Source organism: Tenebrio molitor, chromosome 7 (genome assembly GCF_963966145.1).
Source record: "Tenebrio molitor chromosome 7, icTenMoli1.1, whole genome shotgun sequence".
In the NCBI taxonomy this organism is placed as follows: Eukaryota; Metazoa; Arthropoda; class Insecta; order Coleoptera; family Tenebrionidae; genus Tenebrio; species Tenebrio molitor.
This window is the reverse complement of record NC_091052.1, coordinates 17950011-17977725: the sequence shown is the minus strand read 5'-3', so window position 1 is coordinate 17977725 and position 27715 is coordinate 17950011. Positions and strand designations below refer to the sequence as shown.

The 27715-nt window shown below is 32.6% G+C and overlaps 5 protein-coding genes and 1 pseudogene across 5 annotated transcripts; 4 read left to right on the top strand and 2 right to left on the bottom strand.

The window, feature by feature from the left end:
- Positions 1-531: 531 nt before the first annotated feature.
- Positions 532-1454, bottom strand: LOC138135063 (odorant receptor Or1-like). Its single transcript, XM_069053699.1, has one exon. It carries the CDS (start codon positions 1452-1454, stop codon positions 660-662), a length of 795 nt encoding a protein of 264 aa, XP_068909800.1. The 3' UTR covers positions 532-659.
- Positions 1455-4444: 2990 nt separating this feature from the next.
- Positions 4445-5795, top strand: LOC138135062 (uncharacterized; annotated as a pseudogene).
- A 3695-nt stretch (positions 5796-9490) lies between these two features.
- Positions 9491-10750, bottom strand: LOC138135061 (odorant receptor Or1-like). The gene is made up of 4 exons (XM_069053697.1): positions 10074-10750; positions 9815-10019; positions 9607-9762; positions 9491-9556 (listed from the first exon to the last, which is right to left on the bottom strand). Exons 1-4 carry the CDS (start codon positions 10658-10660, stop codon positions 9491-9493), a joined length of 1014 nt encoding a protein of 337 aa, XP_068909798.1. The 5' UTR covers positions 10661-10750.
- A 3497-nt stretch (positions 10751-14247) lies between these two features.
- Positions 14248-16059, top strand: LOC138135819 (odorant receptor 4-like). The gene is made up of 5 exons (XM_069054746.1): positions 14248-14784; positions 14834-15233; positions 15291-15395; positions 15446-15601; positions 15929-16059. The coding sequence occupies exons 2-5, from the start codon at positions 15108-15110 to the stop codon at positions 15974-15976; spliced, it is 435 nt and encodes a 144-aa protein (XP_068910847.1). The 5' UTR covers positions 14248-14784; positions 14834-15107; the 3' UTR covers positions 15977-16059.
- Positions 14301-15081, top strand: LOC138135059 (uncharacterized). The gene is made up of 2 exons (XM_069053695.1): positions 14301-14784; positions 14834-15081. Exons 1-2 carry the CDS (start codon positions 14301-14303, stop codon positions 15079-15081), a joined length of 732 nt encoding a protein of 243 aa, XP_068909796.1.
- A 602-nt stretch (positions 16060-16661) lies between the features above and the next one.
- On the top strand, positions 16662-27242 carry LOC138135058 (odorant receptor Or1-like). Its single transcript, XM_069053694.1, has 6 exons — positions 16662-16719; positions 25984-26406; positions 26456-26699; positions 26755-26854; positions 26916-27020; positions 27069-27242. The coding sequence occupies exons 1-6, from the start codon at positions 16662-16664 to the stop codon at positions 27240-27242; spliced, it is 1104 nt and encodes a 367-aa protein (XP_068909795.1).
- The last annotated feature ends 473 nt before the right edge of the window (positions 27243-27715 follow it).

Here is a 27715-nt window from a genome sequence, read left to right as displayed (position 1 = left end):
TTTCTACTGTGCGATGCGGTCATCTAAGTTGCATTTTTAACATTTTCTTCTACAAACTTCAAAACTTTCATAACTTATGTCGTTTCTTTGGATTGCACTGAATTTAATACTGCAAAATAGGACCACGATGATTTTAAAATCTGAAAATTCAATAGTCCTGGTAACAGCATTTTTATCATCATGATGGAAACATACGGCCATAAACGTGTCCAGAGACAATGTAAAGTATCCACCTGCATATATTTTCAATGGAAATTGTGAGCGAGTCATAAAAAATAATAAATCTTTCTTAAATTCTTTAGAACACTCAACCCATTCGCAAATATAAGCTGATTTTGTAAGATTTCCGCTCTAAAAATATATGTAAATTAGTATGAAAATAGAATTACCCTCATTTTTTAAACTTTTATAATCACTTCGTTCCCATAATAACACCAAAGAAATATTTCCAGAAGAATACAAGCCTGGTACACCGTCATCGAGAGAAACTGTAAACTCATGGCTGACACTAAACTCATTTGGAGCATCGTAATACAGAGTATTATGACGCTAACCACAAATTGTCCAATTAAACAAATTGAAAAAAGGGAGGTAATTTCATCTGCAAATCTTCACACCACAACATGTTTTCCATTCTAAATAGTCAAGTTGCTATCTACTTACTGAATTATATTTTTATAATGAATCACATTCCTAACCAATATTTTTCTAAATTTCTCTTGATTTCCTTGATCTTCATCGGTCATTTTATTTTTATAGTATTGTCCCATAATTTGTAACGAATTGTTTAATATTCCCAATTGACCAGCAATTACCATAATACTTCCAGATAGAAATGTATCCATACTAATATTTCTTAGACCATTAATACAGGTTGCAAATATTTGATATGCATAAATTAACTCAAAAACTGGAGGTTTATCGATCTTAAATGGATACCATCCACTCAAAGGCAATCTGATTCTTTCGCCACTCTTTCTGTCCAAAAGCGGGAAAACTGCCCATAAGAGACAAGTAACGCAGCACATAAATAAAAATATTTTCGTAAGAAGCTTTGACATTTTTATATCTTTAACTAACATCTTATACTGGACTAAATTTCTAGGTTTAAACTCTTCTCTATTGATACTTTTGATCAAATTTCTTATTTCAGAGCCGTGTTTTATGAAAACATACAATTTTAACGAATGTGACAAATTAGTTAACAGGACAAATGAAGCTTCCGTCATTTTTTCAATGTCACCAAAAACCACTAGCATGTTAACAATTTCACTTGAAACACACAGAGCGTATACAAAACCGACAAACAATATGCCGTAAATCAGTTGACAGGTTCTTTTGAATAATGATTTCTCGTCGTCTAGAGGAAAATAACTTAAAAAGTGAATGCACTTGATATTGAGTTTAATAAAATCGCTCACATCTAACTCTTCCAACAATAAGTGCTCATCCATGCTGCAGCAAGGTATATGTAATATTTTTAAATGTGTCACCTAACACAGCAACAGACAAACTAAAATTTAAATTACTGGTTCTCTACCAGTTTCTAAGCCTAACCGTCAATATGACAAATACTTTATTAATCGCCACAGAAAAGCATTGTCTGTGTAAATTAACTTAATGTAAAATTTATCTCAACTAACAGTATTAATTAACGGTACTAATAGCATACCTGCCACAAGTGAATTTATACAGAATACTAATTTAAACTCATTTCATCTTCTGTGCTTCCATTTATTATGCAGGATAACTTGGATTATTTATTACCAGGAGTCATTACAAATATTTTCATAGCATTATAAAATAAACCATTTGTGAGAATACAAATACCTTATATACAGCTCGTGTAATATAATATAGTATCTATTAATTATAATTTGTGGTTTACAGTGAAAATCCACATGTTTTTAAAAACAACTATAAACAGCCCCATTTTTAAGAGAATTTTGTGAAATTTCGTTTTCTGCTATTGTTTTACATCATAATATAATATTTTTAATCTTATAGTATCGGGTGTTCATTTAAATTTCCCGTCAAAGTTGGCGTTGAAGAGTCAATTGTGACCGCACCTCTCATCAGTCTGCAAAGTAAAAACACAAACAACGCAAAAAGTGGGGTTAGATTTAAACAGTGATCCTTAATCCGTAAACCGTGGTGCGTTCACAATCGACCCTTTAACGCCTACTTTGACGAGAAATTTAAATGAACACCCGATATAAATACAAACATAGAGTTAGCCAAAATTGCTTTGAAAAGTCTGCAGCTTGTTTCACTCTTTGTTAGGAATTTTAATCTACATAAATATTCTTCTTAGTAACTTTGTAGTTGATGACAGGAATCAACAGGACATTAATCTTATTCATATGTTCGAGGATGTAATAAAGCTTGTGAGGTAATGACGTCAAAAAGATCTTCCCGTTTTTAAGCAGAATAATTGGATATATGTAACTTCATTAGTTATTAATTATTATTTTTATCTAATACAAAAGCAATACTAGGGATTTTATAGAATCGCTAATTGCCATTTGTTAAGGTTACGGCCATGGCTAACAACACACTACAGCCTACGTACTACAGAAACCAAATAGTTTTTGCAAAATACCAAAAATGGGAAAGCTGTAGTTTCAAATGCGTTAGTTCAGTGCCTTCTTTCAACAAATAATAATACAAATATTTTTATACTTATACTTATAGTTGAATGTGCCGCAAGCTTTATAACATGAGTGTGTCTAGCATCACCGATAGGTAGTGTAAATTTGTCTATTAGTTTGTCTAACGTTGCAAAGCTAGCGGCACATTCCAAATTTGTCTGGGTTTTCAACGCCAACTGCGATGGGACAATAATTTATAATGACCCTGTATAATACTGTAATTATTAAAGTGTTTTTTTTTAAATTAGATAACAGGGTTCATTATCCACGGCTAGTTGTAATAATTTCAAAACTCAAGGCAAAAACGTGGGAAGATTTTTTTTATATTATGTTCTTAGCCATGACGAAAAGAAGTGACGATCGCAAATTTTGTTGTTTTTGTGTAGCCTTAACTAACAAAAAATTAGTGAAATTCAGCTAGAACATAATCGTAATTAAATACTTGACGAGAAAAAGAAATGGACCCAAGAATATTTACCAGAGAATGATTAATCTGCATGGGAAAGATGTGCCGTCGTATTTTACGATAAAATTTTGGTCCCAATAATTTCGATGTGGTAAGGGATCAGTTCAAGACGATCCAAGACGCAAAGGACCTGTTGAAGCAAGAACCAACAACCAACATCAAGAAAGTTGAGGTTTTGGTCTTAGCAGATCGAAGAATAAGAGTTTCAATGATTGCCGATGCAGTATTAAAAATTGTGCATGAAGATTTAGGGCTGAATAAGGTCTCAGCACGTTGAATTTCGAACTTGCGTAGTCTCGAACAAAAACTGTGTCGGCAACACATTTACGAAGAAAACAATCAGTGGATCCACAAGGGATCTCCACCGTCAAAAGGCAAAAACGCAGAATTTATCAGGAAAGCTGATGGAGACGGTGTTTTGGGATATGAAAGGAATCTTACTGATTGAATACACAAAAAAGGCTCTACAATTACAGAAGTATATAAGGAAATAATCAGAAAGTTGAAAACATCCATACAGCGAAGGCCCTAAAACTCTGATCAAAAGATTATGCTGGTTCATGTCAATTGCACTATTCACAAAGCTCCTCAAATCCGTTAAGTAATCGACGAGTGCGATTTTGTAGAGATGGAGCATCCACCCTACAGCCCAGATTTAGCACCGAGTGACTATTATTATCTCTTTCCTAAATGTAAATAGCACTTAGGGGGACGTTGATTTTCGTCGGATGAATACCAGAAAGAAACCGTGGAGGAATTGTTTGAGACTTTTTTTTTGCATAGCCTTATAGGAAAAACATTGTAATAAATGTTAATGGCTCATATCAAGAAATATAAAATATTACATTTCTCCCAACTCTTTTTCTTCATAACTAACATAACATAAAAATGTCCCCTCGTACCTATCATAGCAATTAGTTTATGAAATCCAATCACAAATTTTGATCCAATGCTATCAAGTATGCAAAGTAATAATTGTAAAACGTCAGTTTTAGTTATTTAATAATAAAACTTATTTATCAATTTCTCTTCATAGTCGTAGAAAAAGTGCATATTTTACTCGCGAGTAATTAATATTACTCACTCGTTGAATAATATATTATAATTGTTCCATGTTATTTAAATAAAATATACATTATTTCTTTACGTAATTTCAAATTTGTTGTTAAAATATATTTTTTCTACAACCGTCAAAAAAACGTGACATTTTTGCATCGTTATCGAGTTGCAAACTATGTCATTTTTTGATAGATCAAAAATAGTTGTCAAAAAGTTTCCTTGGATGCTTTAATATTTTTTTTCACTGTTTTTACCGTGAAAAAAAATATCGTGTGTTCAAATGAAATCCTGGGCTGAGTAGGCGTTGGAAAAATCAAACCGTTTGTAACAGTGTAGTCTGAATTTCCCGCCGTTTGACATGAATGACATTTGTTTATGTCATTGACATACGTTTGTGGTTTTTCGAACTTCGTCTTTTGTGGTCTCCCAGTGCTTTCGAGAATTTCAATAGTTTGATTTTCGGTTTTTTTAAAACCCAGCCAAGGTGTGTTTACAATGGTTTTGTTACGAGAACATAAAGTTTTCATGGTGGAAGCCTATTTTCGAAACGGAACAAAAGTTGATGGCAACTGGGAATATTCTGTCAGTGCATGTTTTGAGGAGTTCCAGGAACGATTTCCGATTGTTGCAATTGTGTATGAGCAATTTCGACAAACTCTCCATCTTTGTTTAAATAATTTTCGAGAAAGTGGTACTATTGGACGAAAAGAAGGAAGTGGCCAAGTAAAGAAACGTACTCAGGAAATAATTGGGAATGTTCAACAAATAATGGAAGATTCACCTACAACTTCAATTCGGCATTTGTCACAACAGGTTGATCTTTCTGTTGGAACTTGTCAAAAAATTTTAAAAGAAGATCTGCATTTATTTCCATATCGGCTCACCGCTGTCCAAGAATTACATGTAAATGACTTGCCCCAAAGACTAAACTATTGTCACTGGTTTTTAAACACAATAGCTGATGATGTTTTAGAAAAAACATTCTTTACAGATGAAGCATATTTTCATTTGTCAGGCTACATAAACTCACAGAACATGAGAATGTGGAGTTCACAAAATCCACATTTTTTTACTGAAGCTCCACATTACCCCCAAAAAATTGGAGTTTGGGCTGCTATTAGCCAACGTAGGATTATTGGCCCATATTTTTTCCAAGGTAAATTACTGTAATCATTTGTTACTCATGTTTATTATCTCAAACATATTTGCAGGCAATATCAATGAAGAAAGATATCGTGCTGAAATTTTAACACCGTTTTTAAATGAACTTCATGATGATGAACTAATTTATGGGTATTTTCAACAAGATGGCGCAACAGCGCATACAACTGGCGCTACAATAAACTTCTTATCCAATTTCTACGCTGACAGGCTTATTAGTCGAAACACACTCAATAACTGGCCTCCCAGATCTTGTGATCTCACACCCTGCGATTTTTTTTTTGTGGCCATTTCTGAAAAATTCCATTTATAACACCCCCATAAATGATCTGGCAGAACTTCAAAACAGAATACGGATGAAAACTGATCAAATAAATGAACATCCAGTGGTTCTTGAGCATGTCATCAGAAATCACAATCACGAGTGCTCGACGGTGTGCGAGAGAGACAAGTTATGAAAGATAGCTATAAGGAGTCTCGCTCTTCCATTAGTTTCGCGCCTAAACTACACTTATTCCGCAATTTTCATTGTATTTCATTAGTTATTATTTTCCTCCTGGAAGTAATTCGGATCGCTACATCAGTCATGAAATAGTATATTTCAAACCAAGGTAAGAAAGTCGTTTCTTGCAGACCGCAGGCAAAGATTATAAACCGAGTCGTAGACGAGGTTTGTAAGTGCCTAAGGTCTGCAAGGACACTTTCTTAACAAGATTTGAATACAATTTTTTTCCCTACCGGCACAACTTTGTTGAAAAAAGTCAAAAAAGATGGTTATATTCGTGATTAAAACGAAAATTTGAAGATTTGAGGTTTGTTCGAAAATTTGATATAAACAGGGTAAAGTAATCTACCTACCTAGCTTATCTGTTTATTTTCCAGATTATATGATTGACCTACCAACTTACTTCATTGAATTGGCTTTCATTTATCAATAACTTATTTCACTTTTGACACTTTTGACATTTGTATTTTGGTACAGTTTTACCATAAACATTTCATGATTAACTTTCTTACCTTAGCGAGAAAGTTGAATTTTCTCACCTCAAATGAGGTATCCACAGCCTACATTTCTAACCGGTAGGGAGAAAACGTGTTTTGTGCTTATGTGCAAAAGTGGCTATATAAGCCAAAAAAACATTGAAAAAGTATCATTATTTTGTGTTCCCAAGGATGTACAGTAGGTCAAAAAATTAATGTTGTGCAGTTCCTACGAACAATTGGAAAACACCTCTTTTTTCTATTTTCTTTTGTATAATACTGTGCTAACAAGGCTCTATTTCAACGAGTCTTTGCAATAATCAAATTAGCATTTAAAAAAAAATTAAGTTTCAGTGTAATTGCTCTTGATTGTGACGGCAAGACGACATTACTTTTTTGACACAATACTGACTTGTTGTTTTGCAAAAATGTATTATGTATATGTATATGAAATATTACATTTTCAGTACTAAAACAGGGGGAATTTCTTCATAAACTTGCTTATTGTCAACAAGCTAGGGGATGGCAATTCGAACATTGAATTCCATAATTTTAAGTACTTAGTAACACATTTTTCGACTTGTTTTTGTTCGTTATAATAGTAGTTTATTTAACGAGTTCGTGAGTTTTAAAGGTCCACGAGTGCCACAAAAAGCCCAGATTACACAAGAACGAGTTGAATACAACGTTTTTTTGTTCGATGAGCCCCCCAAAGGCTCCAAATCGCTGAAAATCTTTAAAATTAGCTTGATGTTTAAAATTAGCTTGATGTTTCGTTTTGACAAGTTGTCAAATTTATCAAAATCCGTTCACACAGGAGAAAATTCTCAAATTCTGACAGTGTCGAACAAAAAATTTATTTTTTGCAAATTTATTATTTTTTTTCTCAAAAATTTCCTTATGTAAGGTAACAAAATTTTTATACTGACGTTTAGGCAATAAAAAGGCTATCAGAATCAAGAAAAATAAGGGGTTTCCATTTAAAAAAACTATCGATGACGTCATAACTCGAAAACAAATGACTGCTTGGAATTTTATTTTGTATTAAAATATGTATTTTTATAAACTAAAATTGACCGGTTCTAATATTTTTTTGAAAAAAATTTTGTTTATTTTTTATTGAATTTGTTCCATACTTTTGCCGCTCACTGTATATTATTTGACGGGTTTCGTTTGCAAAAAAGTGTATAAACAATCACAATGTTCGACTTGTCGTCAAAATTTGTATAAAACAGTACTGCAAGAAGCAAATGTGTCTGCTTCTTTAACAGAAATTAAGTCTCGAGGTGAATTGAACCATCCAAATGTGAACATTTTCAAATTTTTTCAACGTGTAGAAGCAATATTGAAGAAATATATTAATGCGGTTGATGTGTTTGACCGAACAATAGATGATGTTTTTTCGAGTAAAAGTTTGTTGATTGAATTTCCATGTCAAAGACATCAGGAAGATATAATTTCTAAATTACTCTATTTTTTTGTGTGTATGAGAATAAAACAATTTTACAAAACCGAATTTAAAAACTGCAATAAACTTTCATCAAAAAAGAAAAAAGAATCTAGGCTTCAATCACGGTAATTAAATTGTATTGAATACGAGTGTATGTATTTATTTTATCATTTATTGCTGTTTTATTTCGTCCCATTTTACAATAATAATTAGACGCTATTTGTCACAAAACGGTGAAAGTAGACCAAGTTCCAAAATGTGTGCATAAACAACTCGTTTTTATTAATTTTTATCCCGACTTGGTACGCGACTCTGCAAACTCCCTATGGCTATCTCTCTCGCACACCAGTGTCGAGTGTTCGAGTGCCGGCATTTCGCGCTCGACGGAATACCTGTCTATATAATATTACCGTGTCAGAAATGGAGTTAGAAGGCGGGCTACGCTATGCTTACAACAAGAGGGTGCACATTTTCAGCATTTATTGTGAACGTCTGCAATAAAAACTCATATTTATGTCAAGTTGTGCTTTATTTAGATCTAAACATTTTTCCAGGTAATTAATTTACCAAAAAGTTCTCCACTTCCCAAAATTTGTAAAATCTTGCTGAAATAATCTCCAGACGCGTATTTGATGTTTATAATTTCTGACATCGTGGGTTACTATCCAATTTTAAAACGCGACAATTTACATGGTGAACCACTGGAAAGGAAACGCTGTGCAGGTGTAGGTACAGTTTTGGCATTTCAAAGTTTCGTTTCATGGGTACCATCATATGCATTGAGATGAACAACTTTAATAAAATCCCAGACACTGTGCTTGAAAATGCCCTAATTGGAACATCAGATCTGTTTAATCGGAACATAATTGAACATGTTTGTTTTCAGCAAAGGATGTCCTTAGATATTTGCTTCGAGAATTGGAATCGTTTATTACTCTATTTTTTGTGAACAACATTGCAAAGAACGAACAAAAACAGAAATATTTTTTTGTTTATACATTTTAGGTTAGCTGTCAACATGCTCTAATTATTGAATTATAACTGTCAATCTACACTTTAAAAAAGCACAACAATTGACGGTTTCCAACGCCTTCCCAGCCCAGGATTTCATTTGAACACTCGATATTAAAACACCCAAGGAAAATTTTACAAAAATTCGTAACCAAGTAACCAGCGCAAGCGGACAGCTTGAATGTCTGATCGTTTTGTAGTAAGTGTCAGTTTTATTAGCAAAAGTTTAAAAAGCGGTTATAGAAAAAATAGTGTTTGTATTTCGTGCGCAAGATGATTGTTTTGTTGGCGCATTCGAATGAGTTTGAAGTCTCGACCTGACGGTCTCGACCAAAAACTCATTCTCATGCGCCAACAAAAAACAATCATTTTGCGCACTTAATACAAAAATAACTATTTTTTTCTTTCTTTCAGCAACTCTCAAAATAGTTTGGTTACTCTTTTTTAAATCAGAACAGCTTATCAACTACCGCCTTACATCCTTCCCGAAAGCTTGGGAGATCAAGTATTTTTATTAGTTTTATGATTATTGCTTTTTACAACAAACTAGTTTTTACCATCAAAAAAATGTCTGCGACTAGACTTTTATTGGATCTATGACTTATCTAATACAAGTGACCCTTCTAAAGTATACACCAGAATTATTCCACACCATACCATGTCATTAACAAAACGTTCTTTACGATCAACTCTATTCCAGACAATTTGTATTTAGGAAATTTGTTGCGAATGTACGCTGTTTAAAACTGCAAAATATGACCACGACGATTTCAATATCTGAAAATTCAGTCATCATTTAAGTGGAAACATACATAAAACACACATACGGCCATGTAAGTCGTTAGTGATAAAGTGAAATAACCTCCTGCATATAATTTCAAAGGAAACTGAGTGCGTGTCATAAAAAATAGTAAATTTTGCTTAAATTCTTTAGGAGCATCAATCCACTCACACGTGTAAGCTGACTCTGTAAGTTTTTCACTCTAAAAAAGCTCAAAGTGAGATCGGATAATGGTTAAAGTGTAAGTTTCATACTTGCACAATGACTTCGTTGCCATAATAACACCAAAGAAAAATTTCCAAAAGTATGCAAGCTTGGTACAGCAACATTGAAAGAAACTGTAGACTCACAGGTGACACTAAACTCATTTGAAACATTGTCATGCAGATTATTATAACGCTAACGGCAAACTGGCTTGTGATGCTGACACTAAAGAGAGCAGTCATCTCATCGGCAAATCTAAAACTCGGATTTTTTCACATGAACAGTATATATTTGACTTTGTCTATTTACTGAATTATATTTTTGTAATGACGAATGTTGCGGACCAAACTTTTTGTGGAGTTCCGTTTCTGTTGAATTTCACCACAGTCCTGTTCTTCTAATTTTATGATACGAAATGCCTCGTTTAGTACAGCAAGTTGACTCGAAATTATCATAATGCATCCAGACAAAAACGTATCCATGGTTATATTACCCATGCCATTAATCCAGGTCGCAAAAATCTGATAGACGTAAACCAACTCAAAAATCGGCGATCTATTTGTATCAAATGGATACCATCCACTCAAAGGTAATCTAATACTCTCACCAGGACGTCTGTCCAAGAATGGAAAAATTCCCCACAAACAACAAGTCACAAGACACATAAATAGAAACACTTTCGTAATCATCTTAGACATCTTGATCTCTTCCACTATTGTCTCATATTGTACCCGGGTTTTTGGCTGAAATTCTTCCCTTTCCAGACTTTTAATTAACCTTCTCACTCTTGGGCCGTTAAACATAAAAACATATATTTTGAGTGCTTGATTGGTGTTGGTCAGAAGCAAAAATGAGGTTTCTGTCATTTGCTCGATGTCGCCAAAAACTGCCACCATATCAGCAATTTGACTTGCAAGACACAACACATAAGTAAATCCCCAAAACAAAACGAAGTAAATGCCATAGTAAGTCTTCTTTCTGGATGATTTTTTAAATTCCGGTGACAAATAACCAAAGATGTAAAGGCAAGAGACGTTAAAACTAACAAATTCCTTTAAGTCTAATGACATTTTTACATGAACCGATGATCTTCAATTCACTTTCAAAATGTATTAAAAATCGATTCGTTCTTTGGTTAAATACTCGCCACATTAAAAATACCAGAGGCAGTCTGTAATTAATGTGTGATTAATTCACTACCATCTAATTTCTGTTGATAAGTAACAGTTTCTGTTTTAATATGCCATAATTTATCGACAAAGGTTTTATGGTAAAAAATAAATCAAAATTGAACCACACACAAATGTCTCAGCCTTGAAAAGCATAAATAAAACATCAACGTAGTGAAGTTTTTTTCTCACAGTTAATCTACTGCCTGCTAATTGTCAAATATCTTATTAATCAGCAGGGACAAATACTATTCATGTAAATTTTCCTAATGTAAAATTTATTCTGTTTTACAACAGCAATAATTAAAAGTTCTAATAGTATACCTGTCACAATTTAATTTTTACACTATAATCACTTGGAATTATTTCTTCTTTAGGACCATCTATAATGCATAATGACTCGAATTACTGGATGATTTATTATTAGGGGTCACTTTTACCAGTACTTGCCTTCATTTAGTAAATGTTCATCGATGACAGTGATCTCTCTGATCTCAAATAAAATAATCCAACCAATACAGAAAAACCGTGGAACAAAATTAACTGTAGGTATACCTATCTGCAGAAAGTATTTTTTTTATGTTAATTTTTAGCATGAAAATTTTGAAGTTGCGATCGTGTATCAAGAGATATCAAAGAATAAATTTTTATTGATAGCAGCTGATGAAGATACATAATCAACTTTTATATTATTTGTCCTGTTATAAATTGCTTGTTATTTTTAAAATGTATCCTTTGTTATTAGTATACTTTTATAATCACGATGACAATGTTTAGTAAGTAGTAGGTAGTAATTCATTCAAGTGAAGTTCAAGTATCCTGAAAATTTTTTTCCGTTAAATTGGTACTTTTGTCACTTTTATTTTTCGGTTTCATTATCATTGTTTCAGCTCCAACCACTAGTTGCTAATTTATCAAGATTTTTTCTTGTGGGTTATTTATTGTACTGGTTAACTGTTTATTGAACTTTTAAAATTAATGTCATATTTATTTTGGCTCACATAAAATGAAACTAAATAACTATAATAATTTGCAATGTTCTTACAACGAAGTAGAGATTACGTCATTTACACACAGTGTAAAAATTATATATTTTGAAAATGCTATATTAGGTTGCATTTTATGTTAAATTTAAATAAAAATAATTTAACTTTTATTAAAAATGTGTACTTATTAATCTTAGATATATAATAGTTATTAAATCAACGGTAATAAAATAACAACAAAAATCTATCTACATACACATCCCTAATTGTTGTTAATAAATTTAATTCAAACAAAAATAGAAGAGTCATACATTTCATAATAATTTATTAACAATAATAACATAACTCGCACGGATTCTTGTGAGGTTCCACATTCTTCTATTTTTCACATATTGGTTATTGGTTATTTTCCCTAACTTCTGTTTCTTCACTGAATAAAACTCTGTTTCATCCTTAAAATTCTTTGCCATTCTTCGTTAATTTAAGATTTGTGCTAACTCGTCCTCTTTCCTGAAAGATCCAAATAATCGAACTAACGATGTTCATGAAATTACTGCCCTTTGTAAGTCAAGGAGTCCGAAGCGAGAGATAATTTAATTTTGCCGTTATTAAATACAGCCCGCATTTACGTAAAGAAAGGGTAACTACAATTGAATTATTAATTCAGTACTTGTTTGGGTGCAGCCGTTTGCTAGCTGTTATTAAATGTTGGTGCATAATGCATCATTAATGAGTACTGGTGAGAGTGATATTGTAATTTTCCCGGAAGGCAGACGAACATTCAAAACATTTTTTAAATTATTGAGTGGAGAGAAAATGCAAGCAAATTATGTGAATTTTTACAAAAATGCAGGATGGATCAATTCTTACATTACACCGTAAATTTAAAACCATATAGAAATACTACCGCGCCTGCAAATAAATTCGGAATTAGAGTAGACTGTGATTTTATTATAAAGTTGGCAACATGCACAGCAGTGACCTTGGACAGCACAGTACACGTGTTTATTCGGATCGTGACATAAGACAAGTGTCAGTGCTGAACAGTCTACCAACCGTTAATAGACAAAATATGTAAATCACAGCTTACTCTAATTCCGAATTTATGTACATTCCCCAGATAATGTTTCAGCATATTAAAATCAAAACAATGATAATAGCATTTTAGTTACGCAAAAAGTGTTTGTATTGAAAAACATTAACCTGCTTGGCAAATCTACAGATACACTTTATTTTACTATATTATTCTTTCTTATTCATATAGCAGTTTATGATTTATTAATGTTTTAAATGTGTTTGCAAGTTTTATAATATCCTCTCGTCTTGAATAAAATATCGTTACTAAAATTATTGTCTTTATTATTATTTTCTGCTAACACAATACTTATTCTATGTATATATTTGTATCAAAAAACTAAAAAAATTGCCAATACCGAAAAAAAACTAACAAATTAAAACGAACTAGACAACTCCTTAAATAATACAAAGCCCCAGATGTCTTAAAAATAAGCAGAAATATCAAAGATATTTAGTTAGGTTGTGTATTTCTAACAAAATGTACCCTTTTGATCGACTTTGTTAATTAAATTACCACAAAATATTTGGATAATGCACAATTCTTCTCTTTTTTCCATGTATTAACTGCAGTAAATGAAAACTACAGAATTTTGTGGTATGATTTGATCGCAAATAGAAAGTGTAATAATTGAAGAAAAATAGTTGGTAACAAACGTCGTGATTAATGCAAAATTTAGTGTTCACATGCATTTTATGAATTACATTTCACATAATTTTAAATACTACATATCTTTAGTGCAGCATTATGTAATGGAAAAAACGCATTTCGCAAATTACGCTAGAACTTAAAAATTTCTTTGAGTACTTACTACGACGTAGAACATGAAAAATCTTTATGTAAAATAATTTATGTTATAAATCCATATTCTTCGCTTTTTATGCTCCTATACAAAAAAATCTACAATTATCTGCTACCTTATTTCTGTCTTCAGTTACTTTTAATTGTCAAATAGTTTATAAATCAAATATTATTCCGTGTCAGATACATTTAGGCTGAAGTAAATTTACTTAATGTAAAATTTATTATGAAGGAGTACTAATAATATACCCCTAACCATAATTTAAACTAAATGGTAATTTAGATAATTTTTATTTTCTTCCTGAAATTCATTTATAATGGACAACTTCCTAAATTAGAAGAGTATTTAATATTACAAAACATTTCTAACAGTACTCTCAGTGGCCAAGAGTGTGGCATTCAGTAATCATTTTAACCTCAGCACTCGAAGACATTTCTCTCTAAATCCTTATAATTCGATATGGAAAGTCCAGTGAAGAAGTTTTTTACTTTAAACTTATTCGTAATGAGATTACTAGGCTTCTACCCTTCTCGCCGATTTAAACAGCCATACAGACTATACTCTTTTGCAGTCTACATTTTTTTCACCATTCCGGTTCCAACTCTGGCAGCAATCCATTTGTTGGCCGACAAGGATGTTGATCTGACCCAAGTATACGACAGTTCATTGTTTCAACTCGGTTGTTTCATCTTCAAATTAGTCCCATTTGTGTTCAATGTCGACAACGTCAGAGAAAGCATCTACATGTTGGAGTGGCCAATTTTCAACAACTACACCACAGAACAGGAGAAGATTATCGAAAAGTGTGTCAAGACGTGCAAGAGAAATACTTGGCTGTTTTTGGGATTCTGTGTGGTTGCGTTTCTTACATGGGCTGCAAAACCTTTTTTTCAACATGGTCGTGGGTTTCCAATTGAAATTTGGTTACCTTCCAATATCAATGTAGATACTCGAAATTACGTTCTGATCTTTCTTTTTATTTTTTTTGGTATGTACTACGAAGTTTGTGTTGGGTTGTTTGAAAATCGTTTTTGCAGGAATAGGAGATGGTGCTATTGCAAACGGAGCCATTGATCCTCTAGTGTCTGGACTAGCTTGCTACGCCACTATGCAACTCAAAGTCTTGAAAGATAATTTGCAGCATCTCAGAGAACATGCAGAAGAGGAGTTTTATGCAACGTGTCAAAACAACATCGATTTATCTGAACAGGAAGAAGTTATAAACAAAATAATTTACAATAGAATTGTAAAATGTATTGACCATCATGTGGCCATTTTCAAGTAATATCGTTAGATAAGCAAATTGTTGAGATGATAAATGATGTATTCATTTTCAGTTTCATACAATACTACGAGAAAATTTACTCATCTGTAGTATTTACTCAATTTACGGCTGCAGTCGTTGTAGTTTGCATTTCTTGCTTGCAGCTAACTAGGGTAACAGTTTAAAATATAATACAAACTAATGTGATTTATTAATTTTTCTGAATTTAGATTGAACCTTTTACTTTTACATTTTTCGCCATGATCTCGTTCCTCCTCACCATGCTTTTGGAAATATTTCTTTATTGCTATTTTGGAGCCACTTTATACGAAGAGGTAATGTAAAAACACCGTCGGTATTCTATTTCACGGTATGTGTATTTTAGAGCAACAGTTTAACAACTGCAATTTATATGGGAAGGTGGTACGATTACGATTTAAAGTCGAAAAAAGCTTTAATAGTTTTAATGGAACGTTCAAAAAGACCAATGATTGTTACAGCTGGAAAAATTTTGGATCTGTCGCTTGTAACATTTACAACGGTAAGATCTAGTACCTAATTAAAATAAATACAGGTGATTTTGAAATACACTTACAAAAAGGTGAATTGGTTATGAGTGTTGTGACACTCTAATAAAAGTCTTTTCGTGTTCGAAGTAAAATAAACTGATTGTTGTCAATTCATATTCGCTACGATTAAAAAAAAAATCATTAATTACACCTATTTCTTGCTTCTTTTGTGAAAAATGGGTGGATATCCATTGTGATAATTAAAAGAGGGTTTTCTGAGAAACAGCTCCAGTTTTTTTGTATATCTATATATTTCAATAACATCCTGTATATTCGGTTAATTTAGTTTTATCTTACAGATTCTAAGGAGAGCATATTCACTACTCGCAGTACTCAAAAATTATTAGTTAGTGATCCATAAATTAAACCATTCCAAGGGAAATATCAAATAAAAATATTACGTGCTCTTCTGTACATACGAGGATGGTCTGAAATCTTGTGAGCCTCAACAAGAACGATTCTAGTACTACAATCGTATAGGCTTTGACAAACACCTAAAAAAATTCAGCCATTTTGGACGCTTGATTGTTGTGTGAGATTCTTTTGTGTCAGTCCATGTCATTTTTGATAAAATGGAGAAAATCGAATATTGTGGAGTGATTAAATTCTCTCATTTGAAAGGCAATACGCCTACGCAAATTAAAGCCGAGTTGGATACTGCCCCATCATTTGCCACGTGATAAGATGGGCAGCCGAATGTACACGTGGTTGTACCAGCTTGTTTGATGATGAGAGGTTAGAGAGATAGCAGAAGCTTTGGGCATATCAAAAGAACGTGTTTGTCATATACTGAGTGAAGAGTTAGGCATGTGAAAGCTATCCGCACGTTGGGTGCCGAGCTTGCTCACTTGCTGCTCAGTGGATCAAAAACGAATTCGAATGAACATTTCCAAGGTTGTTTGGAGCGGTTTAAGCGAAAAGGGCGGATTTTTGGCGACGATTCATAACTGAACTTAGATTCATCACTATACTCCGGAAACGAAACAGGAATCCAAACAGTGGACTGCGAAGGGTGAAACTGCTCGAAAGGTGATGGTGACTGCTTTTTGGGATAGTTATGGAATTTTGCTCATCGACTATCTTGAAAAAGGTAAATCAATAACGGGGGTTTATTACGCATCGTTACTTGACAAGTTGAAAGCAGAATTGCGACAAAGAGACCGCATTTGAAGAAGAAGAAAATTTTGTTGCCCTCTTCACACCTCGGCAGTCGCAATAGTCAAAATGCACGTTCGAACTGATTCACCACCCACCATATTCACCAGATCTGGCCCCGAGCGACTTTTTTCTATGGCCTAAGCTCAAAATTTGTCTCGGAGGATAGAAATTTTCATCGAACGAGGCGCCTATTTTGCAGAGAAAGATGCCAACTACTATTTGGAAGGGTAAGAGGCTAGATCAGCGCTGGAAAAAGTGCATGGACTTAAAAGGAGATTATGTTCAAAAATAAAATTAAATTTGATGGAAAAAATACTTGGTTCTATCTTAGGCTCACAACATTTCAGACCGCCCTCGTATATAGATAATACGAGTACATATTTTCAAAAAATAAATGATATAACTTTTAACTTAGAATGTAGTCAATAATGTTATATGTGTCCTAATGTAATATTAATGGTGATTTAATAAAAAAAAATAGGAACAATTTTTTTTTTTTGTTACACTGTCAGAATTTGAGAAATTTCTCCTGTGTGAGTGGGTTCTGATAAATGTCACAACTTGTCAAAACGAAACGTCAAACTAATTTTAAAGATTTTAAACGATTTGGAGCCTTCAAGGGGCTCGTCGAACAAAAAAACCTTGTATTCAACTCGATCTTGTGTAAATTGGGCCTTTTTTGGCATTCGTGGGCCTTTAAAACCCTCGTTTCATTAGCGTTTTAAACTGGCCCACTCATGCCAAAAAAAGCCCAATTTACACAGGAACTCGTTAAATAAACTATTATGTATTTGCATAAATAAATTGAAAAATTATTTTAAAAATTCATAACAAACATCAAAACTTCAAATTCTAAAAATGTAATCGTCAATTTTAAAATTATTTTCCATTTTTTTAACAAATCCAACAAAGTTTTCAAAACAAGCAATTCTTCGGTGCTGAACATATTTATTTCTTATCAGAAGTGTTACTCGGTATTCGATCCTTCTAAGAAAATAAAAATTCGGAATCTGGTTAATGTGTTCTTTTGGAGACTTAATTATAAACTCAACGTGTTGCTAAAAGAAACCGCTATTTTTATTTATAAAAACGATGACCAATTAATTCATTGTTTATTTTTTTATCCTTGAAGAATCGTAGTGTACGATAGATTGTAAGGGGTCATTATAAATGTTTGTAACAACTAGTGGGCGTAGCGGCGCACCTAAAGCATAGCGCACAGCCACCTACGATGGTGCAATCATTTATAATGACCCCGTATATTGTATAGCATGATTATGATACACGTGCAGCATTTATATGATAGTATGATAATGATGCAGATGGTCAATAGTTGCAGTAAATTTATCTGTTACAGTAACACTCCCGCAATAAGAAACAGAACCTAGTTCGTTTCTTGTTGCTTTGAAAAAAAATTGATAGCTTCGTTGTTTATTTTCTTAAGCAAGAATAGTACATTCTTCAATGAGCGAATAATGACGATTATTATTCAAAAGGATGAAAATTGCAGCAGAGCCGTAGGCGAGTGGTGGAACCATCCGAGTGAATAATATCCATTATACGCGAGTTGAAGACTATACTTTCTTCACGACTATACCAAGAAAAAACAATCTTTGAAAATTGAATTTAATTTGATTTTAAATATTTGACAATTTAAATTGTGCCTCATCTGGCGGTTGCTAGGCGATGCGTGACTTAATGGGCAGTATTAATAAAAGGTAGCAAATGCTTTTGCTAGCGATTTTATAAGCAATTGCTTTAAGTGATATTAATAAAAGTGTAGTAAATGCTAGTGAAACATGACTAGCAAATGCTTTTGCTCGTTTTAGAAAGCATTTGCTTGACGATATAAGGATTTGCTTCTTTTACTATTAATAAAGTTTAGCATTTACTTGAAATAGTAAGCAATTGCTAGGATAAATGACATTCTCCTTCGTGTCGTACTAGTAGTTATAAATCGGCTGTTAAAGCACCATAAAAGTATGTTTCAAGTGCCAAGAAACCGTAAATTTTACAAAGAAAGGAAAGACAATACCATTACAAGAGAAGATGATGTAAAATTGTTTCATTTCCGAAATAAAAGGGTTCAGTGGATTGCTGATTTTCTTGGGAATGACGATGAAGAAACGCGTTGTGGTGCTTTATCTTCGGTGATGAAAATAAAAATATTGTTGCGATATGTGGCTGATCCAGGTATAAAAAATAAAATTATTCATAGAGTAATAAATAGTGTTAAACTATTTATAGGATTTCAGACTGGGGTAGCTGAACTCATGGAAGTAAGTCAACCAATTGTATCGAATGTTGTAAAATTTGTCACGGGAAAAATTATAGACAAGACACCACTTTGGATACATTTTCCTGGCGCCTTGCGTTGAACGGCAAGCAATTACTTGTCAAGCCACTAGCATATGCTTTCGTCAAGAGGATTTCTTTATTAATACCAAAACAAGCAATTGCTAGAAGCAAAAGCTTTTACTTTAAAGCAAATGCTAATGCTAAGTAGCAAATGCTTGGAAGCATTTGCTTATTTTTATTAATATCACCCATTGTTTACTCTAGTACGGGGCGTAGAATCGATATCATTCTTTCATTGAATATCATACAAGAATGCATTCATTATTTTTTCTAACACTAATATCTTATACTGTTTCTATGGTGCATTTGAGCTCATACCTTATGTTTCCCATAAAATACGCTTTTTTCTATAAGACACGTCGTCAATAGCAACGTATCTTATAGAGTCATAAAATACGCTCACACATGTCATTCAAGTAACATTTTATTCATCTTTTTACAGTAATTATCACAAAAGTGAAAAGTACAATTATTGAATTGGAACTGCCACATTAGCTTCGTGCTCTTGTTCCTAACATCTTCTTCTTTAACTTCTGCTGTTTCATCCAATGCAAGTGCCCAGCCATCGAAAATGGCAATCTTTACATTTTCTTCAAATTATTCTTGCCGTAGTGTGAATTAACTTTTAATGAAGTTCTACACGCTTACCCCATATCAAGAAAAGCCAAAATGACATCTTCCGTTACCTCCGTGATTGTGATTTTATTGTTCCGGCCTTGAAACGAAACATACACCTTTTCGTATGCACTTTTAGACTTCATTGGTAACAAATTGCCCCTTTTTTCTTATTTCTTCTGGAACGTTTTGGCACATTTCAACGACGAAAATTGTTTTTTTCCAAATTTGTTGATATTATTACCATAGTACCCACGGCAACCTCCGCATTTTGTGTATTGTGACGCGCCTCGAATAATTTCTGAATTTATTAAAATTTCTGATAAGATGTTAGTGTTAGAAAAATCTTGAAGACAACGCGTGTTTTATAGTTTAAAAATCTCGATCTATTAAATCCTCGCTCCCTGCGGTCGCTCTGATTTACCTAAACTACGATCTCGATTTTTAAATCGTCTATAAAACACTTGTTGTCTTAATAGCTATAATAGTCGTGGAGAAAATATACTTTCTCGAATACTCTGTCAATACTAAACCAATTTTGAATAAAAATATAAAAAACAATTATTACAAAATCAGCATTACAAGGCTCCAAATGTGTTGCAGGCAGATTTTGAATTTTATCTAACTGAAACATTTTAAAATAATTGATGCACATACATATCCATGGCGATTTTAATTTTTTCTTACCTTTCCAATAACTTGAAATAAAATGCAAAACCATTCCCTATTATCAAATCTGTATACCTATCTGGCAACGATGCAATAAATAATAGTGGTATTAAGAGAGCAGTTTGATAAATTAAAGCGTATAAGATTCAAAGTTATGGTTTATGGTTTATAATTTTGAGTCTAAATTTCACTTCAAAACAATATTTTATCATATTATAAATTATATAAGAAAAATTAAAACTGCTAGTAGATAAGATGATACAGTGCGCCCAGAAATGTGGTAGCAACTTTTACACAAAGTGTCACAAGATGGCACTTTCGAAAAGCCAAATTTGTTCAATCTTGCAACATTCAATTTTTGAATTTATTCAAAAGAATATGTTAAGGAGGTTTTCCGAACAAATTTTACCCCCGATTTTTGCACTAAAGTTTGTCGAGATGTTGCTCGAAGGGTTCAGTTATGCATTGAGCATAATGGTGGTCAATTTGAACATTTTCAATAAAATTTAAATTTGAATGTTTTACGTTTGACAATTCTTGACATTTATTTATCTCAATTTAGATAGCGGCGTTGCCATGCATAAAAAAGGTCTCTGTAAAAAAGTGTCATCTTGCGGGACCAATCGAAAAACTTGCTACCACATTTCTGGGCGCTCTGTATCAATAAAACTCTAAACGGCGAACCTTTCATTTGTTTTATACATTAAGCCCCTGTTCACGTTGTAAAGAACCGATGTGGTGCAAATGACTAACCTGCTACTATGACAACTCTTATAAAAGTTAATGCCAAATGTGAGCGATTTGCACCACCATTGTTCTTTACAACGTGAACAGGTATTAAGTTTTTGATGTCGTCAGCCTTAATATTTAAACATTAATTTTTCGTAGAAATATTGCTCACTTCGTAATCATCTCAAATTTTTTTTTGCGCGATCTTACTCTATTTACTTGTTTACCACGTCTGTTTCCTTGACGGTAAGCTGTGTTTACTCGTTGCTAACGATAAACTCGACGATAAGTAATTTTTGGTGTTCCAGAAAGATAGGTAAGTGAATTTATTCGACTGTAATTACACGAGAGGTCTTTTTTTGTCCGGATAAAATTGAATTTTTTTACGATAATTTGGTTGCTTGGTAAATTGACGACACAAACCATCCGATAAAAAAACGAGTCCGAAGGACGATTTTTTTTTATCTGGTGGTTTGTGGAGTCAATTTACCAAAAAGAAACCAAATTAGAGTTTAAAAAATGAAATTTTATCCTGGACGAAAAAAACCTCGAGCGTAATTCGATGAGATAATTTAATGAATAATGATAGGTAGGTAATTATGAAAAATTGAATTCGCCATTTTGCACGTCAATTTATTACAAGCTGTGTCAATGTTTAAGATTGTTGGTTTGTTATCATAACAACAAACAATTATCAGGTTCGAAAAAGTTTGCCATGGAAGTTTAAGCACATTTTATCCAGATGCAAAGTTAGGGCTAACTTTATCCGATGTCAAAGTGACAAATGCATCGCCGCTTATGGGATTTTTTATACATGAATTAAATTATCAAAATTAATACATTTTTATAAGAATTTTTATGTAGACAGAAGTTGAAGACAAGATGTGGGGGCACTTTCTGGAAACTCACACGGCTCTTGTAGTCGGCCTTCCTTGCTGCTGCAATGAAATAAGATTAGCGAACTTGCCGCGACATTAGCATTGTCAAAATTTTCACACCCCGAATTTTCCTTGTCTTCTCGATTACGACCTTAACGTGTCGTCGGTTTCGAAAATTCTTTATTTGTGACGCCATGAGGAATTTTTCTTGCAAATTGAATCTTGTTTTCTACACAATCTTCAATGTAGTCTCCAGCCATACTTGAAGACTTCCAGCCTCCATGTCTTTTTAGTCCAAGAAGGTCCTCACCTTTATTAGCTAACAATGTATCTGAACTTCGAAGATTAGCGTTCTCTGGATTTCTCAGAAATCAGAGCTGAACGCACCCCACATTCCAAGTTTCTTCTACAACATCTACATCGTTTTCGGAATCACTAAAATCACTCATTTTACTGCTTCTTTTTCAACAAGACTGGCGATATTTGCACACAAAAATTGCAATGGCGGTAACTGTTTGCTGATTGCCTTAGAAGCGCGATACTAGAATCGACATTATGGCAACACGATGTGAAGAGTAACACGTATTGCATTGCGTCTATTCTAGATATGAATGTTTTCTAATAAATATCCAATCGCGCAAAAAATCTCATAAGCATCACGAACGTTTTAAGGACAATGTACCGATCTCAAACAATTGTCTTCGATCGGTACATTATTCTTACCGTTCTTTATAGATACTTACATAATATACTATTTTGCGCGATTGTACTCTATTTGCTTGTTTACCAGGTCTGTTTCCAAGACGGTAAGTCGTTTTTACTCGTTGCTAACGATAAATTCGACGGTAAGTTTCTTTCAAATTTGTTTTGGATATTTTTACTTCCACACCTTAACGTAGTTACAAAGTGTCTCTAGAAGAACGTATATCAAGAGACCTGTGGAGTTCGAATATATTTGATTATTTCCGCTCTGTAGCATATTATGGTACTAAATAGAAAAATAGAGGTTATGTTAAGTTCATTAATGAGAGGATTTTAATAAAGACTTTTGTAAGATGAAAAGTAATTACTAATTAAAATATAGTAAAACTGAATAAAATCAGAAGCAGAACAACTAAGACATCCAACTCACAACTGAAGCTAAAATTTAATAAGACAAAATTTATTTTGAGCAGAAGATAGTTTCCGTTTCCGACCAAAGAAATATTTTGTTGAACCACATTTGGCTTAAAATTTTGATTTATTTACGCTAAACAAACTTACCCCCAATTTCATAATCAGCCTAAAGTTACTTTAACATTAAAATTCACCATTTATCATAGAAACATATTGTTGCAACAATCCATTAAAGTCACGTTAAGATAAAGTCGACTTTAAATTTATTATGAAACTGGCCCTTAATGTTTGATTAAATTAAGTAGAGATGTAAGTTACACAATACGTTCTTTTAGATTAAGCGTATATTTTTTGGTAAAAGCGATGCATGTAATATAATATTTAGTTCAATCAAACAATGTTTGTTTTATATTAACTATAAGAATTGTTTAAAATTAAAGGGTTATTTTAAATAAAAATCGTATTTAAAAAAAAAACTATACAGTCTGTGCATTCTCAAAGTCGAACATAGGCACTTAACATTATATTGAACGTTTTTGCTGATTCCTGCTCGCCAATTGAACTTACAGGTAAGGTAATGGTATCAATAGAAAGATAAAATTATTGCGCTTGAAATAATAATAATTAAAGGTGCTATTTTTATTTTAAAATACTAATTTAAAACTTGGCGATTTTTAAATATGACATGCCATGATTTTCAAATTGGACAGCATTTGTCAAAAAATTTAATAATTTGTTGGGTTAAGTCAGCGAATTTTGGTAAATTACTGTCAAAATTATTTACGGACAAATGAATAGTTACTCCATACAGATGAAGACAAATTTCTCTTGAAGTAAGTTTATGTAAATCGCGGATACTGAATATCCTCAGGAAGTATAAATATCATCCAGACAGATTTTTGCTGTTGATGAAGAAAGTAAGAGTGAAACCTGTTATGAAATACAAGAGCGTGCTAATGATCGTCGCTTTCTGTCGACAATTTGCTTCACAGACGAATCTACTTTTACACTAAATAACGAACCAAATGTTCAAAACACGCGATATTGGGCTCAAGAAAACCCTCGAGTAAATATTCCTACTAGAACTCGGTATCCTCAAAAAATTCATATCTGGGCTGGGATTTTTAATAACTTTTGAAATAAAGGGAAATTTAAATTCAGCAAATTATTTAGATTTATTATTAACTAAGGTAGGAACTGCGTTGTAATTTTTTCAAAGAATTTATAATAAAAACTGCTTAAACTGTTAATTACTTTAATATTATAATTTAATTCTTTATGTATCTTTAATTATTGATGTATCGAAATAATGGCATAATATCTATAAACTGAATGCACAGCGTTAATTGCCTATGTTCTACTTTGAGAGTGGACACCCGGTATATTTTAAATCATTTACAAACAAGAAATTATTACTGCATAATACCCAAAATTTTATTGCCATCTCCAGTAAAATATTGAAGGGCACTTTGTTAATAAGTTCATTTTTACACATTAAAACCCAGCTACATGGTAAATTATTTTCGAAATCGAATTGGATCTCATAACACTGTTTATGAAAATTAAAACCAATGACAAATAAAGGCTACAACATGAAATTTATCATATTGTTAATTATAATTATGTGTTATAGCACCAAACTTAGGGACCTCGTCATCAGACAATGGTCTAAGTTGTTCGTTCGGAGAAAGTCTTCTATTTGTCAACCACTGCTGCACACTAATTGCACAGGCACAATTGCATACACAAGCGCATACGAATATACACCCTATACCTATATGTCGTTGGATTGTGAAAATGTGAAGCAACGCGCGAGAATGTTATATTAATGGCGGGCACAGTGCACATTGCACAACGTATGAGAGACTTCTTCTTAGTGACAACTGGTCAAAATATATCATACTTCAGTGAACCGTGTGCCACCATATGAATGGAAATAAATTTAAATTAAATATTAAATAAACCACTTTGTTTGTGATAAAAGAATTAGTTTAAGTGCAAAACAAATATATTTGAGAGAAACAAACAGCATTCAAAAAAACAGAAATTCTTATTTCAAATGAACGTTTTTCTCTGTGTAGTTAAGGATGTGATATATTAATGAATTTCCAAACACTTACATTAGTTATACACAAAACCATACCTCGAAATCCTATTATTTGTTAGATTTATTATTTTTCTTAATTAAATTTAAATAATATACATTTTATTTCAGCCAGGTGCTGCAAATTAGTGTTTTGGTGTTTCATTTTCCGTATTTCTTTAATTAGTTTGTCAACTTCAGTTTGTCTTTCTGAATATTTCGGTCTTATACAAAAAACAACAAACTTTATTTTGTATTTTCTTGAGTGATGATATTTCAGAAAAGCATGGTTTCAGTTGCTCTTTTAATTGTCAAATAACTCATTAATCAAATATTATTCCGTGTCAGTTACAATTAGGTTGAAGTAAATTTCCTTAATGTAAAATTTATTATGAATGATTACGAATAGTATACCCCTCACAACAATTTAGGCTAAATGGTAATTTAAGATAATTTTCATTTTCTTCGTGATATTCATTTATAATGTACAACTTCCTAAATTAGAAGAGTATTTAATATTACAAAACATTTTTAATGGTGCTCTCGGTAACCAAAAGTCTGGCATTCAGTGATCACTTTAGTCTAACTGGTCGAACGCATTGGTCCCAAATCAAGGATCTTATCTCATAACATAATATGGAAAGCCCAGTGAAGAAAATGTTTAGTTTAAACTTATTCGTGATGAGATTACTAGGCTTCTACCCTTCTCGTCGATTTAAACAAATATACAAACTATACGCGGTTGCAGTATACATTTGTTTCACCATTCCGTACCCAATTCTCGCAGGAATCCATCTACTGGTTGACAAAGATGTTGATCTGGCCCAAGTATGCGACAGCTCATTCATAATATTTCAAGGTGGTTGCTTCATTTCCAAGTTGATACCGTTCGTGTTCAATGTAGACGAAATCAGAAAAACGATCTACATGTTGGAATGGCCAATTTTCAACAACTACAACAGTGAACAAGAGAAAATTCTCGAAAAATGTGTCAAGACGTGCAGAAGAAATACTTGGCTATTTTTGGGATTCTGTGTGGTTACGTTTCTTACCTGGGCTGCAACTCCCTTTTTTGAAAATTTTCATAAGTTCCCAATTGAGATTTGGTTGCCTTTCAATAGTAGAGCAGATACACAAACTTTCGTTCTGGTTTTTCTTTTTATTTTTTTCGGTATGTACTATAAAGTTTTTGCTGGATACTTTAAAAACAATTCTTTCAGGAGTAGGAAATGGTGCTGTTGCAAACGGAGTGATTGATCCTCTCGTGTCAGGACTAGCTTGCTATGGTACCACTCAACTCAAAGTGCTGAAACATAATTTACAGCATCTCAGTGAACACGCAGAAGAGGAGTGTTATGCAATGTTTCAGCACAATATCGATTTATCTGAACATGAACAAGTAATAAACAAAATAATTTACAATAAAATTGTAAAATGTGTTAACCATCATATTGCTATTTTCAAGTAATACTATTAGTAAATAATTTGTTGGTATAATAAAATGCATAATAATTTTCAGGTTCATACAATACTACAAGAAAATTTACTCGTCTGTAGTATTTACTCAATTTATGGCAGCCGTTCTAGTCATTTGTGTTTCTTGCTTGCAGCTAAGTTTGGTAATATGTTGTTTAAAATATAGTATGAACTAATGGAATTTATTAATTTTTCTAAATTTAGGTTCAACCTTTTACTTTTACATTTTTCGCTATGATCTCGTTCCTTCTCACCATGCTTCTGGAGATATTTCTTTATTGCTATTTTGGAGCCACTTTATACGAAGAGGTAATGTAAAAATAAAGTACGTACTGAATCACGATATGTGTACTTTAGAGCAACAGTTTAACATCTGCAATTTATATGGGAAGGTGGTACGATTACGATTTAAAGTCGAAAAAAGCTTTAATAGTTTTAATGGAACGTTCAAAAAGACCAATGATTATTACAGCTGGAAAAATTTTGGATCTGTCGCTTGTAACATTTACAACGGTAATATCTAGTACTTAATTAAAATAAATACAGGTGATTTTAAAATAAACTTACAAAAAATGGCCATGGTCATGTAAAAGTCATAAATCAAAAAACTTTTCGACTAGAGTTTGGAAAACTAAAATATTTGAAAAGTGGAATATTTCCTAACAAGGGTGGAAATAATATTTCAACACGAAAAGTTCAATTTTGAAAGGTTCCTGAGATACGTAACTTAAAATCTGTCAAAGATAACCTCAATTAACAAGTAATTAATGTTTTTTTAAGGCTTTGCTTAAACTAACACGAAAAACGTTATTCAATATTCGTGCTCTGTCACTTTTCAGGTAGTGATTCTGCCTATTTTGCATATTCTTCAATATCAAATAATTCACTGGTATCAGATATTTTAATAAAATTTCCGTAAATTTACTCAAGCGAACAACTTAAACGCCTTCGCAAACTTTGTTTCTTTATAAACAAAATTGTTTCTCTATAGTAACGAAAGCAGA